Source organism: Geotrypetes seraphini, chromosome 4 (assembly GCF_902459505.1).
Source record: "Geotrypetes seraphini chromosome 4, aGeoSer1.1, whole genome shotgun sequence".
Lineage (NCBI taxonomy): Eukaryota > Metazoa > Chordata > Amphibia > Gymnophiona > Dermophiidae > Geotrypetes > Geotrypetes seraphini.
This window is the reverse complement of record NC_047087.1, coordinates 174,096,676-174,113,712: the sequence shown is the minus strand read 5'-3', so window position 1 is coordinate 174,113,712 and position 17,037 is coordinate 174,096,676. Positions and strand designations below refer to the sequence as shown.

Sequence of the window (17,037 nt, the reverse complement as noted above, 5' to 3'; positions counted from 1 at the left end):
CCCTTGTCGCCGCTCCTGTTCGTGCTTTCTTTAGACCCTCTACTTCGGGAGCTTCAGGCCAATGCGGATATTCAGGGATTGGTCTTGGGAGATTCACACTTTAAAATGGCGGCATTTGCGGATGACTTATTGGTCTTTTTAACGGACCCGCAACGTTCCTTGCCCGTACTATTGGAGAGCCTTCGGGAATATGGAGATTTCTCTGGCTTTGTCTTGAATTTAGAGAAATCCGAGGCGCTGGCTTCCTCGGTTCATCTTCGGCGGTTATGGGGGGATAATTTCCCGTTGCGCTGGGCTGACTCCTCTTTTAGATATCTGGGGATCAGGCTGACTATGGATGTGGCCCAACTGTATCGTCTTAACTTAGATAAACTCCTGGTGGATACTAAACGGTTGCTAGCCAAATGGCAGGCGTTGCCGCTGTCTTTGTTGGGACGCATTCACTTATATCGTATGGTCGTCTTCCCGAGATGGCTTTACGTTCTTCAGACTCTTCCCCTTTCTTTGTTGCAGAAGGATATTCGTTCCCTCACCTCCCTGTTGATCCAGTTTTGTTGGGGGGGACGAAGATCTAAATTGAAATGGTCCTTGTTGGTGGGGTTTGCCTATGGGGGGGGTTTGGGGGTACCCGATATCAGGATTTATAACCAGGCCTGTTTGCTTCGTCATATTAGTGACTGGGTGTTGGGTACCTCTTTTTATACGGACCTCTCTCTGGAGCGGGATCATTTCTATCCTCTTCATCTATTGTATCTCCTCCATGCTCCATTATCTAAACTGCCACGATTCTGTAGGAGTAGTATCTTGTTTCGGTCCTTGTGGACAGTGTGGCATCAAATCCTTCGATTGTGGAGTCAGGACTCTCATACTAGTGCACTTCTTCCGTTGGTGGGGAATTTAGCTTTCCCTCCGGGGGTTGGACCTTCAGTGTTTGGTCGTTGGAGGGCTCGGGGGGTGGAACAGTTGCGGCATGTTCTGCGGGATGATGGGTCTCTCTTACCTTGTGCTGAATTAGCGGGGAGGGGGTACCTGAGATTGGACTCCCTTTTGCATATTGTCAACTCAGTCACTATGTGGCTTCCCTCCCGGGGACTTCTTTGCGGGGGGATTTTGGGACCCGGCCCTGTACTTTTTTGACTGCTGATCCTGATTCCAGGATCTCTATCTCTGTTTTGCATGGCCGGATCCTGGCTCTCTGCCCGCCGAGGACTTTCCCTGGTGTTCGGGAGGCCTGGCAGCGGGACTTGGGTAGGGACTTGGGGGATAAATTTTTGTTAACTGCCCTGAGACGCAGTGCGGGCTTGGTACATAGTGCTGACTTACGTGAATGTCATTTTCGCACAGTGCTGAGGGCCTATGCTTCCCAGAGTCAGGCTTACCATATGGGATGTATTGATACTCAATTATGCACCCGCTGTTCGTTGGAGGAGAACTCTTATTTCCATGGTATTTGGAGTTGTGAGGGGATTCAGGTATTCTGGACGGAGCTGGCCTCCTTTTTACAGGGCCTGTTGCAGACCCCTGTGCCAGTCTCAGTGCAGTCTATGCTGTTTGCCCATTTCTCTTCCTTGCATATGTATACTTCATATGAAAAATTATTTCTTAGTAAATGCTTTATTTTGGGGAAGAAATGTATCCTGTGTTGCTGGCTTTCTTCCGAACCACCTTCTTTCTGGTATTGGAGGAATCGCCTTCATGAACTCCTGGGTTGGGAGGCCCGTTTGGCCTGTTCTTCTCGATGCCGGAGCAGAGACTTTGTTCACACTTGGACTCCGTATTTGAACATTTTGACTCCTGAGAGTCGTAGCCGTGTTTTGAATAGACTTCACCTCTGAATCTGTGCTTCTATGTGTCTTTGATGTTCCCTGCCTAAAAGTTTTCGGTATCTGAGGGGGGAGGGGGAAGGGGGGTGGGGGGTTGGGGTTTCTTTGCTGTGGGAGGGGGGTGAGGTGGGTCCGGGGAGGGCATAAGAGTCCAGTCCTCCGCGGGTGTATGTTAAAAATGCATACCATGGTTGTTATGATTATTGTATTTACTTTTGCTTAATAAAAATAGATTTGAACATAAAAGGATACAGAGAGTGGGAAGGGGGACTAAGGAAATGGATGAAGGGGGGGGGGGGATGTGGTAGATGCAAGGGTGGGGCCAGAGGCAAGACTGATGGGAGGCAGGGTGGGGGCGAGACTGTGCCTTCTATTTTGACTTCCCAAATATGGTAAACATAGCTGTACTGTTCCCTCTGAGTTGGAGTCCTCCAACTACAGTCCTTTCTGTGGGTGGTGCTGTTTCACTATCACATTTTGTATAGTGAGAGACAGGCAAGGGTCTGCAGGACTTCAGGAAATCTGCCTGTCCCTAGTGATTGAAAACACAATATCCCCCCTCCACGCATGCACACACACACTGGCAGCAATGCAGTTAAAGGACTCCAGATCAGTTTAGGGCGGTGGTCTCAAACTCGCTGCCCGCCAGGTACTATTTTACGGCCCGCTGTCTGTACTAGTGCTCTTTGCAGCGTCCTCCAGCTTCCCCCCTGGCTTCCCGCTCTTACCTTGCAGACTGCCGTCATCCTCAGCAGTACGTTTCCTCTGCCATGATCCTGCCCCTGACATCAGACGAGGGGTGGGACTGTGGCAGAGGGAATGTGCTGCGGATTCCAAAGGCAGCCTGCAAGGAACACTACAGCATTGGCAATCCTCTCTGCAGGCTGCGGTAATTAGCTGAAACTAAGATTAGGAGGCCAGGGGGGAAGCTGGAGTACGCTGCAAAGAAGGGGGGAACATGCAGGCCTTCAGGGGTTGGGGGTGGGAGGGAAGATTTGTAAACTATAAAGAGTTTTACCTCATGAAAAATTGTCATTTCTTTAATAAGACATTAACTGTTTTTTTCTGCTGCCCTCCAAGTACCTACAAATCCAAAATGTAGCCCTGCAAAGGTTGGAGTTTGAGACCACTTACAGTTATTATGGACTTTCTGAGCAAAGCAGCAAACAGGTCAGAGGAGAAGTCTAGTGGTTAGTGCAGTGAACTTTGAACCAAGAGGTCCAGATCCAAGTCCCTCTTCAGTTTTATTTTGTTCTTTATATTTCTGAGCTTCCCAGCAACCGAAAAATACCTATTGAATCCAGGACCAGATTTTCCTATAGGCTAACTAGGCTTCAGCCTAGGGCCTCAAGATCAAGAGGGGCCTACCGTATTTTCACGCATATAACGCGCGCGTTATACGCGTTTTTACCTACCGCGCATACCCCTCGCGCGTTATACAAAAATTTTTTTACATAGTTCCCACCCCGCCAGACGCCCAATTCACCCCCCCCAGCAGGACCGCTCGCACTCCCACCCCGAACGACCGCTCGCACGCGCTCCCACCCGCACCCGCATCCACGATCGGAGCAAGAGGGAGCCCAAGCCCTCTTGCCCAGCCGACTCCCCAACTCCCCGACAATATCGGGCCAGGAGGGAGCCCAAACCCTCCTGGCCACGGCGACCCCCTACCCCCACCCCGCACTACATTACGGGCAGGAGGGATCCCAGGCCCTCCTGCCCTCGACGCAAACCCCCCTCCCTCCAACGACCGCCCCCCCCCCAAGAACCTCCGACCACCCCCCCAGCCGACCCGCGACCCCCCTGGCCGACCCCCACGACACCCCCACCCCCCTTCCCCGTACCTTTGGTAGTTGGCCGGACAGACGGGAGCCAAACCCGCCTGTCCGGCAGGCAGCCAACGACAGAATGAGGCCGGATTGGCCCATCCGTCCCAAAGCTCCGCCTACTGGTGGGGCCTAAGGCGCGTGGGCCAATCAGAATAGGCCCTGGAGCCTTAGGTCCCACCTGGGGGCGCGGCCTGAGGCACATGGGCCCAACCCGACCATGTGCCTCAGGCCGCGCCCCCAGGTGGTACCTAAGGCTCCAGGGCCTATTCTGATTGGCCCACGCGCCTTAGGCCCCACCAGTAGGCGGAGCTTTGGGACGGATGGGCCAATCCGGCCTCATTCCGTCGTTGGCTGCCTGCCGGACAGGTGGGTTTGGCTCCCGTCTGTCCCAACTACACAAAGGTACGGGGAAGGCGGGTGGGGGGGTCGTGGGGGTCGGCCAGGGGGGTCGCGGGTCTTTATAGTGCTCATGCCTAACTCATTGTCTTTATAGTGCTCATGTCTTTATAGTGCTCATGCCTAACTCAGGGTTACCCGTGTGTCCATTTTTGCGTGCGTGTGTGTACACGCGCCGGAATGAGATATTGTCATCACAACAGCCCGATTCAGCCCTTCCCTGCAGCAATCAATACAGATAAGTGATGGCAGTAACTTTCCGTGCCGCTGACACAGCTGAAACCTGAACACAGTAACTCATTTGAGTTCGCTGCACAGTCTCTTCTCGTGGGCTCTTATTAGACTCTCTGCTGTGTCTTCCAGAAGGGAGGATATTTAGTGGGCAAGCCATAAGCTTCTAATAAAAGCATTTATGAGGGGGCGGTCGGAGGTTCTTGGGGGGGGGCGGTCGTTGGAGGGAGGGGGGTTTGCGTCGAGGGCAGGAGGGCCTGGGATCCCTCCTGCCCGTAATGTAGTGCGGGGTGGGGGTAGGGGGTCGCCGTGGCCAGGAGGGTTTGGGCTCCCTTCTGGCCCGATATTGTCGGGGAGTCGGCGGTCCTTCGGGGTGGGGGTGCGAGTGGTCCTGCCGGGGGGGGGGGGGGCAGGGCAGGGCGGGTAAACAGAGAGTCGGGACAGCACATGGAGAGTCGGGGAGGGCGAAAGGAGAGTCGGGGTGGCCAGAGGAGAGTCGGGGCGGGCGAAAGGACAGTCGGGCAGCATGCGCGGTATACCCGTGAGCGCGGTATACAAAAGTTTTTCTACATAAAATCGTGGTTTCTGCGCGCTATACCCGTGTGCGCGTTTTACACGGGTGCGCGTTATCTGCGTGAAAATACGGTACATTCAAATTGTTAGCAAAATTAAAATTACACTATTCTAAAAACAGTAAACACTGAACCGAAAATAAGGAGAAATTCTACGCTTATGACTAATAAACAAACATAAAAATGTATTGGTTAAGATCAACGCGTTCGGCTCATTGGGTCTGTTCGTTTGTATATACTAGATTGCACCAAAGTATAGTTCGTACGTTCACTGAATGCTATGGCAAATATTGACGTGCCTTATGCTACTAAGCTCTGGTTTGTTCTTGCATAAATAAAGTGCAGATTGGTGTAGATTGGAACAGACAAACAAACAGACCTATTGATATCCCGACGTTCGGTTATATTCGTGTTACTTCTATAGTATGAAACACGTGTTAATGTTATTAGAAAAGATTCTTATTTTAGGATTGCGTACACGATCATTTGATTCTCGCCTTTTGAGTTCAGTAGGTTCAATACTTTAGTTTATAGACTATTGAAAAATTTTTTTGTGACAATATCTTCATTTCGCAGAATTCTAAGTAAGTTCTTAGCATATGTTTTAATTTGCATATTTTAAAATGTATATTACGTGCTTTATTTTATATTTTCATGATTATATCATAAATAATAAAATCCTAGAGTGTGCATGCGCTGTTGAAATATCATGAGTCCTGGTGGCGTGAGGTGTACTTCTGTATCACTCCTCACGGCGCCTGCGCCAGCGACTCATCAAAATTCAGCCGGGGGTGGGGAATCCGAATTGCACACGTGCTCCAGCTCCGGATCGGATTCCGCTGCTCCTCTCTCCCCCCAATACCAACATGTTTCATTTAACATATTGAAATATATATCACAGTAATGATGTATTTTATTATCTCTCATGTAATTTACAAACTTAAAAATGGGAGGTGAAAGGGCCTCATAAGTGGAATAGCCTAGGGCCTCTTTTCATCTAAATCCGGCCCTGATTGTACCTAAACATATGACACCTGTACCGTATTTTCGCGGATATAACGCGCGCGTTATACGCGATTTTACCTACCGCGCATACCCCTCGCGCGTTATATGCCTGAGCGCGGTATAGAAAAGTTTTTAAACATAGTTCCCACCCCGCCCGACGCCCGATTCACCCCCCCAGCAGGACCGCTCGCACCCCCACCCCGAACGACCGCTCGCACGCGCTCCCACCCGCACCCGCATCCACGATCGGAGCAAGAGGGAGCCCAAGCCCTCTTGCCCGGCCGACTCCCCGACGTCCGATACATCCCCCCCCCCCCCGAAGGACCGCCGACTTCCCGACAATATCGGGCCAGGAGGGAGCCCAAACCCTCCTGGCCACGGCGACCCCCTACCCCCACCCCGCACTACATTACGGGCAGGAGGGATCCCAGGCCCTCCTGCCCTCGACGCAAACCCCCCTCCCTCCAACGACCGCCCCCCCCCAAGAACCTCCGACCGCCCCCCCAGCCGACCCGCGACCCCCCTGGCCGACCCCCACGACCCCCCCACCCCCCTTCCCCGTACCTTTGGAAGTTGGCCGGACAGACGGGAGCCAAACCCGCCTGTCCGGCAGGCAGCCAACGAAGGAATGAGGCCGGATTGGCCCATCCGTCCTAAAGCTCCGCCTACTGGTGGGGCCTAAGGCGCGTGGGCCAATCAGAATAGGCCCTGGAGCCTTAGGTCCCACCTGGGGGCGCGGCCTGAGGCACATGGTCGGGTTGGGCCCATGTGCCTCAGGCCGCGCCCCCAGGTGGGACCTAAGGCTCCAGGGCCTATTCTGATTGGCCCACGCGCCTTAGGCCCCACCAGTAGGCGGAGCTTTAGGACGGATGGGCCAATCCGGCCTCATTCCTTCGTTGGCTGCCTGCCGGACAGGCGGGTTTGGCTCCCGTCTGTCCGGCCAACTACCAAAGGTACGGGGAAGGGGGGTGGGGGGGTCGTGGGGGTCGGCCAGGGGGGTCGCGGGTCGGCTGGGGGGGCGGTCGGAGGTTCTTGGGGGGGGCGGTCGTTGGGGGGGGAGGGGGGTTTGCGTCGAGGGCAGGAGGGCCTGGGATCCCTCCTGCCCGTAATGTAGTGCGGGGTGGGGTTAGGGGGTCGCCGTGGCCAGGAGGGTTTGGGCTCCCTCCTGGCCCAACTACACAAAGGTACGGGGAAGGCGGGTTGGGGTGTCGTGGGGGTCGGCCAGGGGGGGCGCGGGTCGGCTGGGGGACGGGCGGAGGTTCTTGGGGGGGGGCGGGCGTTGGGGGGAGGGGGTTTGCGTCGAGGGCAGGAGGGCCTGGGATCCCTCCTGCCCGTAATGTAGTGCGGGGTGGGGTTAGGGGGTCGCCGTGGCCAGGAGGGTTTGGGCTCCCTCCTGGCCCGATATTGTTGGGGAGTCGGCGGTCCTTCGGGGTGAGGGTGCGAGTGGTCCTGCCGGGGGGGGATGTATCGGACGTCGGGGGGGGGCATCAGGCTTTCAGGATGGGGACAGACCTTCAAGGGGGGACAGGACTTCAAGGGGGGACAGTGCACGGAAAGTCAGGGGGGGTGAACGGAGAGTCAGGACAGCGCACGGAAAGTCAGGGCAGTGCACGGAAGTCAGGGGGGGGTGAACGGAGAGTCGGGACAGCGCACGGAAAGTCAGGGCGGGCGAAAGGAGCGTCGGGCATCATGCGCGTTATATGCCTGAGCGCGGTATAGAAAAGTTTTGGTACATATCATCGTGATTTTTGCGCGCTATACCCCTGTGCGCGTTTTACACAGGTGCGCGTTATATCCGCGAAAATACGGTAAGTCTGAAGGCAATTGTAGTGGTATACATTCAGATACAGTAGGCATTTTTCAGGTCCAGAAAGGATCACATTACTAAAAGAAAATATAGTGGGGTTTAAACCTATGTCCGTTGGTTTTAGAAGCCACTGTACTAATTAGGGGGCTACTCCTATGTTCTGCATCCCTGGGTTTTATGTGGTTGGTGTGTGTTTTTTTGTTGTTGTTTTTTTTACTTTCAAAAGTTGGATATCGTGGTGCAGTGGTTAAAGCTACAGCCTCAACACCCTGTGGTTATAGGTTCAAACCCACACTGCTCCTTGTGACCCTAGTCAAGTCACTTATCTTGCCCCACCTTATGAGCAGGATTTTTTTTGAGGGTTTTTTTTAATTGTTTTTTAAATGCCACTTCTAAATCTTTTTTTGAATACCAGCTTCATTTTTTGGCAATATACAGATTCTTCAAAGAACTAAGTATGATTACTAATAACCCCTCATTCCTTAAAAGGTTTCCTAAATTTAAGTACATTTTGTGTGTTAAATTTAGAGTGGGACATTCAGACTAGAGCAGTTTGCTTTCATTTTTTTTTTTTTTTTAAATGCTGACATTTGTGAGCAGAATTAGCCCCAGATATTTAGGCAAGTCCAGGCACAGAAACTGAATATCTGGGATTAATTTGAGTGGCATGGCTGCCAGAGCTTATGCAGGTCCCTAATGATATTCAGCCAAGGTCCGCATAAGACAGTTATGCATGCCCTGGCAAAATAACAGCCAGGACCTGCATTAAAAAAATGAGCTTGATCCCCCCACCTTCTGCCCCTCCAACATATTCCATAGCCCTCCTCTCACCCCCCTCCCCCTCACCCCCTGCTGAAATAAGATTGGGAGGCACATAGACCTTAGTATTTTCAATCCTAAAGTTTTGATCACAGTCAATAGGATTGTTTCTAAAAAGATTGTGAAAAGTTAAGGTCTTGTTTGCTTACTTCCTCAGACACGGTTCCTTATTGGCATGTTTACTGTTTCTCCTGGATCTGGAAGCATCCCTCCAGGAGGACAGCACAGTATCATGGTGGAGTGCTATGCAGATCAGCTAGGAAAGAGTGAGGAGATTTTGGCTATAGACATCGCTGACAGAGATCAAACTGACCATCCTACTGGCATTCCTTATGGGCTGATAACTGAAGTCTGCATACCAGGTACGCACTATTAAAGCCTAAACCATGACATGTGGTAATTAGGATGAATTTGACTTTGAACAGTGTTGTTGTATTAACATTTGTGCATTTTGGCATGTATGAACATAAGCAACTGTAAACAGTGGATAAATTGTGTATAAATGCCAGAAGTCTACAAAATAAGATGAGTTAGAGCATATAGCAATACATAAAAAATTAGACATAACGGCTGTCAGCATAGCTATCGCTACCATTCAGCATTTTTAGTTGGCATTACTTATGTCAGTGAAGGCCTATGGGAAATTATATCAATCTGACTCTGGCATGTGAATGCAGATAGGCCCTGAGGGCAGGGAGATTGTTTTAAGGAGCCCTGATTGATATGTTTTAAGTAGCCCTGATTGAATCATGATTAGCTAAAAGGTGTTAATGTGTTAATGTCTGATTAAGAGGGTGCTTAGGACAATGGGTCCAGGTGCACAGATAACCATTGTCAGAGGCATACTGGAAATTACATTTGACCATAGCCTATCCTTCGGCTGTCTAGCACAAGTTTGCTAAGGAGGGGAATATTTAACTTCTATTGAAGCTCAATAGTTTTCTATATTCAGAATAAGATTCCAAGCTATAAAAGCCTCCTCTCTGCAACACACAAAAATCTATCTATCTATCTCTTGGCTCTTGGGTCTTGGCTCTCTTGTTCTTTCTTTCTTTCTCTCTCTCTCTGGCCGATCTCTGGAACCCGAAACTTAGACTATCACCCCATCCCCCTTTCTCTCTCCCTCTCTGGCTCTCCCTAGAACTTCAAACTCTCTGTCTCTTTGCCTCTGAACTATGTAAGGCAGGGAAACTGCTTTGCTCTCTACTTAATTGTAATGCTTAATTGTTGTAATGCCTATGAATACTACTTTTCGGTAAGCCTATTTCTATAATATATTCTTTATGCAACCACCTCTGGCTGTGCCTTTTTGATTCTACTTCCTGGTGAATCTTCAATGAGGGAACTGAACCTGGGACCTAGCGTTTGTAAGGGCGCCTCTCAAGAGACCCAACCAACCATACATACATTGTGGGGGCCACTAACAAACCTTACAACGGCCATTTCTGAGAACTGGTAGGAGGAATACTTGTACCAGAAGAAGGAATACTTGTACCAGAATACAAATGACAGGGTATATAGATCGTATTGGTGGATTGTGGCACTATGGGGCTGATTCTATAAATAAAAACTAAAAAAATGGCACTGGCCATGTGTCAATCACACTTGTTTACAGAATTGTTTACAGAATCACGGCTAGTAGTGCCTTTGTAAAAATTTAAGTGCCTGAAATGTAGGTGAATGTTTGATTATTTTTATTTAATAATCTTTTTATTGTAATCAAAGACAACCACACCAATACAATAAAATTCTGTAACAATTACCTGTACCCATCCCATTCCCAAACCCCCCCCCCCACCCATACAGGACCACTCTGCCCTTTGGCCCCACTCCCCTCCTCTTTTCCTCCCTCCCTCCCCACAGAAATACAGTAGGCAACCCCTGTATTCAGTCCAGAAAACACAAATCTAATCTAATCTAATCTAATCTAAATCTTGGGTTTATATACCGCATCATCTCCGCAGATGGAGCTCGACACGGTTTACATGGTTAGGGAAGGAACGGAACTCCAGTGGAATTATATAAGTATGAGAGAAGAGAGGTTGGTGTGAGAGTGCCAGGAGCGGGACGGGGTTACGTTCTGGAGAAGAGCCAGGTCTTCAGATGCTTACGGAATGGTAGAAGGGGGCTCAAATTGCGGAGAGGGGAAGGGAGACTGTTCCAGAGCTGAGTGATTCTGAAAGGGAGGGAAGAGCCAAGTTTACCAACAAGGGAGATGCCTTTTAAGGAGGGGTAGGATAGTTTTAATTTTTGTCATAGAGTATTCAGAATCTGACTGCGGCCTCTCGGAGTCAGGACATTCAGATAAGGAGTCTACACTTGAAGGAAAGTTTACATCTATTCCGGGAACCATCCTCAGCTCTTGCCTCCCAGCGCATCAGGGTATGCAGTTTATTCCTCTAATACCACACAGATAGAGGCTGGTCAGACAGCCAATGATTCATAATACATTTCTTCCCTACTACATAACACTTGTTCAAAAACAATTTCTCCCTAGCTGGATATATATGTAACAAAGTAAAATGTTAAACTAAACTAAACTAAACCTTAAGTTTATATACCACGTCATCTCCACAGAAGTGGAGCTCGACACGGTTTACAGGAATTAAAAACAAAGAAAGGAACTCCAATGGAAGGAAGGAGGGCTTGGTAAGTAGGAAGGAGAGAGGAGGAGGGAGGGGGTAGTTACATTTTGGAGAAAAGCCAGGTTTTCAGATGTTTTCTGAAGTGTTGGAGGGAGGTCGAACTCCGAAGATGGGCAGTAAAGCTGTTCCACAGCTCGGTGATCCTGAAGAGGAGGGATGTTCCAAGTTTTCCTGTATGGGAAATGCCATTTAGAGAAGGGAAGGATAGTTTGAATTTCTGAGTGGATCTGGTGGAATGAGTACTCGAGAGCCAAGATAGAGGAAAGAGGGGAGGAAGGATGCCGTTAAGAGATTTGAAGGTAAGACAGGCGCATTTGTAGTGAACCCTGAGGAAGACTGGGACCCAGTGAAGCTTAGACAGAAGTGGGGAGACATGGTCGAATTTGCCTTTTGCGAAGATTAGTTTAGCTGCGGTGTTCTGAATCCGTTGAAGTCTGATAAGACTTTTCTTTGTTAGGCTTAGGTAGATGGAGTAATCAAGTCTGGAAAGAATGATGGATTGGACAAGGACAGCGAAATGTTGCTGGTGGAAGCAGGATCTGACTTTCTTTAGCATATGAAGATTAAAAAAGCATTTTTTTACTAGGGAGTTGATGTGGTCGTTAAAGGACAATGTAGAGTCAATGATGATTCCCAGAACTTTGCTAGAGTGCTCAAGCTGCAGATTGGTGCCAGAGGAAAGTGGGATGAGGGAGGGTAGCTGATCCAATTTCGGGCCAAGCCAAAGAAGTTTTGTTTTGGTCTCATTTAGTTTCATTTGAACGGTGAGAGCCCAGGATTGGAGATTTGTTATGCAAGTTGAGATGTTATCAGAGAGGTTGGTGAGGTTGGAGTCAGTTTCGAGAAGGACAAGGATGTCTTCGGCGTAGGTGTAAAGTGTCTCAGAGGTAGATAGTTGGAGTTTCAGGGAGGACATATAAACATTGAAAAGAATCGGGGATAGAGGTGAATTTGGGGGACTCTGCAGAGCGGTTTCCAAGGGGAGGATGAGGTACCATTCATGTTAACGAAGTAGGAGCGGGAACGTAAGAATTTTGAGAACCAATCTAGGACTGTGGAATTTATGCCAATTTTCATTAAGTTGGAGGATTAGTATGTCGTGGTGGACAATGTCGAAAGCTGCAGAGAGGTCGAATTGAAGAAGGACAGCGAACTTGTTGCAGGAGTGGAGTTGTTGGACCTTTGAAATTAAAGAGGCTAAAAGAGATTCAGTGCTGTAGTTGGGTCTGAATCCATGTTGGTAGGGTAGGAGAATGGAGAATCTCTCAAGATAGAATGAGAGTTGGGTGGCTATGATGGATTCCAGCATTTTGGTCAGGAGAGGAATGTTGGTTATTGGGCGATAGCTGGAAGGAGTGGAGGGGTCCAGATCAGCTTTTTTCAAGAGAGGGGATAAGGAAATGTGTCCCATTTCTGTCGAAAATAGGCCTGAGAGCAGGGCGGAGTTTAAGAGTTTGGTGAGAGATGAGATGGCCTGTGCTGGAATGTTCTCGTATAAGTAGGAGGGGAAAGGATCCAAGTTGCAAGATTTTAACTTGAGGCAGAGTTTAGAGACTTGGGAGTCGGAAACGAGCTCAAAGGCGGTCCAGGATCTATCGGCTGGGATATGGTTGGCCTCGGTTAGATTAGGGGTGGAGGTAGTGAGCACCAGAGAGTTGTAAGTGGGGGTTGGGGGAAAGGAGCATCGTAAGGTAGTCACTTTCTCATTGAAGAATTTTGCTAGATCGTTAGCAGATGGAGAAGAGGGGAGTGAGGAGGAATCGTGTTTAGAGGATATGGAACGCCAAATGTTGAACAAAGTGTTACTTTGGTTGTTGGAGCTGCAGATTTTGTTGCCATAGTAGTTCTTCCTTGATTTTTTTAATTCGGTGTTGTAGAACTTAATGGAAGTCCTCCAGGACTGTCTGTCAGTGGGGGATTTGGATTTTTTCCATTTTCGTTCTAGTGTTCGACATTTCTGCTTTAGTTGTCTGTGGAGGGGAAGGTACCAGGGGGCCTTGCGGGTGTAGGAGACCGTTTTAGTGGATAGTGGAGCAAGGGAGTGGTAGGTGGTCTCAGAGAGGGTGATCCAGTTGTGCCAGTTGGATTCAGGGTTTGGAGGGTTGGTGATGGTGGGAATTAGGTTGAGGAATTTGGCCCAGAATAAATCGCTCGCAATTTTTTTCCGGAAGGTAATAGGATTGGGGGAACGAGGGGGGGGGGTTCGAGGTGGGACATGAATAACATACCAGGTGCCGAGAGAGAGATGGTGGTGTTCAAAATTATACCCCAAAAGGTAGCCACCTCTCGCCAGAACCCATGGATTGTTGAACATGCCCACAGACCATGCACATAGGAGTTCGCAGCTGCATGACATTTTATACAAAGCTGTGTGTCTATACACCCTATCCGATAAGCTTGGCACTGGAGGACATAAGCCCTCAACATAGTTCAATAATGACACTCTTGTAATTCTGCACTTCCCACCACCCTCGGTACACCCAGGTAGGATTAATTTCCAATTCAGATCCCTCTGCCAATTCTGAATTACCCCAGAGAAATTCCCAGGAGGTTGTAACTGAAGTAGAGAGCTGCACGGGAACGGGGACGATGGGAATCCCGCGGGACCCGCGGGCATCCCGCGGGTTCCCCCTTCGGGTCACGGGGATCCTGTGGGGATGTCCCCTAGGGTCACGGGGATCCCGTGGGGACACCTCCGAGGGTCGCGGGGTTCCTGCGAGGCTGGATGTACTCAGTCGCGCGGCTCTTCTTCTCTCTACCTGCTCTGCTTGCAGCACAGAGCCGAACGGAAGTCTTCCCGACGTCAGCGCTGACGTCAGAGGGGAGGGAGGGCTTAAACAAAGTCCTCCCTCCCTCCGACGTCAGCACTGACATCGGGAAGACTTCCGTTCGGCTCTGTGCTGCAGGCAGGGCAGGTAAGGAGACGGAGAGTAGCCTCGCGGTTCAAGTGGCTACCAAGGGAGGGGGCGGTCCGCACCGGATGCAGCACAGCTGGCCAGGTCCCCTTACTTTTGTGGCGCTTCCCCAACCGACCGACAACAGCTCCGGTCTGACAATCCTCCCTGCCCTGTAGCCGCGAATCTAAATTACAGCAGCTGTAAGAAGGTAATTTAGATTTGCGGTTAAAGGCAGGGAGGTTTGTCGGACCGGGGCTGTTGTTGGTCGGTCGGTCGAGGAAGCGCCACTAAAGTAAGGGGACCTGGCCGGCTGTGCTGCACCCGGGGCGGGAGAGAAGGAGGGGGGAGAAGGATGCTGAAAGCACTGGAGAAGACAAAGGGGTGGAGAAGGTCGCTGAAAGGCCATGGAGAAGACGGGCCGGAGGGGGGGGAAGGACTCTGAAAGCACTTGTGGAAGACAGAGGTGGGAGAAGGACACTGAAAACACATGGGGAAGACAAAGGGGTGGAGAAGGACGCTGAAAGGCCATGGGAAGGGCGGGGGGAAGGATTCTGAAAGCACTTGTGGAAGACAGAGGGGGGAGAAGGATGCTGAAAGCACTTGTGGAAGACAGAGGGGGGGAGAAGGATGCTGAAAGCACATGGGGAAGACAAAGAGGAGGAGAAGGACGCTGAAAGGCCATGGGGAAGACAGAGAGGGAGAAGGACACTGAAAGGACATGGGGAAGCAGAGGGGGGAGAAGGACACTGAAAGCACATGGGGAAGACAGAGGGGGGAGAAGGATGCTGAAAGGAAATGGGGAAGAGAGTAGGGAGAAGACGCTGACAGGGAAGAAGACAGATGCCAGACTATGGGGGTAGCGGAGGGAAGAAGATGGGTGCCAGACCAATTTGGAAGGGGGAAGAAAGGGAGAGGCACAGTAACAGAGCAAATGGAAGATGCAGAAGGAAGAGAGACAGTGGATGGAAGGAATTGAATGAGAACATGAGGAAAGCAGAAACCAGGAAACAAAGGTAGGAAAAGAATTCTATTTCTTTTTTTTTTTTTTTTTGCTTCAGGATAAAGTAGTATATTAGTTGTGTTGATAAAAATTTATATTCAATACCAAAGGACTAATGTCTCTACTATCTCATCAACCTTTATGCGATTATTTAGGGCTTCAGACATGCCATTTTTGTTCGCCCGTTTTTTTCAGCGATACAAAATAATCTTGGTGGCTATGGCTGTGGCTTCTTCATTTGCCCATTCAAAAGAAAATTTTTTCTCTTTTAAAACGTTTTTATATATAATTTTTTTCTTATTTTATTTTCTTTTCTTATATAAAGTGCATAGTGCTCTCATAAATATTTGCAATAAAAATTTGCAATAAAAGTTTTGACTTATCTTAGGCATATGTGGTTTCCTTAATAGGATCGGGTAGGGGCTTGTCACATCGACATGTTTCGCCGTGAGGCTTTATCAAGATTATACCCCCCTTTTTCCGTTCAAACAGACCATCCCGATATCCAAATTTACTGATCTAACATTAACATTAGAGGCTCTGGTAGAAACCCATTTACAAAGTATGTATTCTTCCCAATTAATATTTCCAAATTAATAAAGTCTTTTTGCTTATTTGTAAATGGGTTTCTACCAGAGCCTTTAATTCAGTAGCATAATTAAATGAAATAACTATTTCTGAAGTTTATAGGGACGGGCGGGGACGGAGGGGATTCCTCACGGGGACGGGTGGGGACGGAGGGGATTCCTCGCGGGGACGGGTGGGGATGGGTGGGATTCCTCTACAAAAAATATTGGCTCTACAAAAAATATTGCAAATCCTCATGTGATCTGAACAACTGCCCACCATACCTACTAGCAACAGCTTCCACCAAATTCAAAGCTAGCTACACGCTATGGTTGTAAACCACACTCAGGGAAGGCCAGTTCCCATTGGACCTTGGTGAAATCATAATTACCCCTATACCGAAAGACCTCAAAGGTCCAATAAATAACCCATCAAATTACAGGCCAATCGCCTCTATCCCACTATACGTCAAAATAATAGAAGGTCTAGTAGCACAACAACTCTCCATGTACCTAGAAGCCCACAACATCCTACACCCATCTCAATCTGGATTCAGAACTAATCACAACACAGAAACTCTTTTGGTATCACTACTAGATATAGCCCGAAGACACCTCAGCCTAGGAAACAGATTGCTAATCATCCAACTTGATCTCTCAGCTGCATTCGACCTAGTGGACCATTCCATATTACTCCAGATACAAGACACTATAGGAATCTCAGGTAAAGTTCACAACTGGTTCCAAGGCTTCCTTAAAACAAGAGCATATAGAGTTAAATCAAAAGATACTCTATCTGAATCATGGTCTAACCCCTGCGGAGTGCCACAAGGATCTCCCCTCTCACCCATACTATTCAACCTATTCATTTCTTCCCTAGGCACCACCCTAGACGCCCTAAACATTACTTCTTTCAGCTACGCGGACGACATAACCATCCTCCTTCCATTCGACATCCAAGACCCCATCTCCTCAGGACGCCTGAAAACTACACTGGAAACAGTAGAAAAATGGATGACAAATCATAAGTTGAAGCTGAACTCAGACAAAACCAAATTCCTACTCCTAGAGAAGGACAAAAAACCTTCCCTAACAGAACTGGAAGTAAACTCAATCAAGTACCCAATACAGAGCTCCCTCAAAATCCTGGGAATACAATTAGACAGATGCTGCACTATGCAGACTCAAATCCACAAAATCATCCAAAAAGCATTCTTCACAATGCGAAATTTAAGAAAAATAAGAAAATTCTTTAACAAAGATCAATTCAGGATCATTGTCCAATCCCTTGTGCTTAGTATTCTAGTCTACTGCAACAGCCTCTACCTACCATGCCCAATCAAAACAATAAAACAATTACAGACCGTCCAGAACACAGCCCTCAGACTCATTTACTCACTCAGCAAATATGACCACATTACCAACGCATACTTAGAATCTCACTGGC

The 17,037-nt window shown here is 49.1% G+C and overlaps 1 protein-coding gene across 6 annotated transcripts in view; it reads left to right on the top strand.

Moving 5' to 3' along the window:
- Window positions 1–17,037, top strand: part of HYDIN (HYDIN axonemal central pair apparatus protein) — a 1,718,235-nt gene that overhangs the window by 1,344,691 nt on the left and 356,507 nt on the right. For 5 of the 6 annotated variants that reach the window (XM_033943280.1, XM_033943278.1, XM_033943277.1 and 2 more), the window contains one exon: window positions 8,640–8,844. The exons of the other annotated variant lie outside the window; for it this stretch is intronic. In XM_033943280.1, the coding sequence (XP_033799171.1) occupies window positions 8,640–8,844 (205 nt within the window). The remainder of the gene's footprint in view (window positions 1–8,639; window positions 8,845–17,037) is intronic. 6 annotated transcript variants of the gene reach the window in all.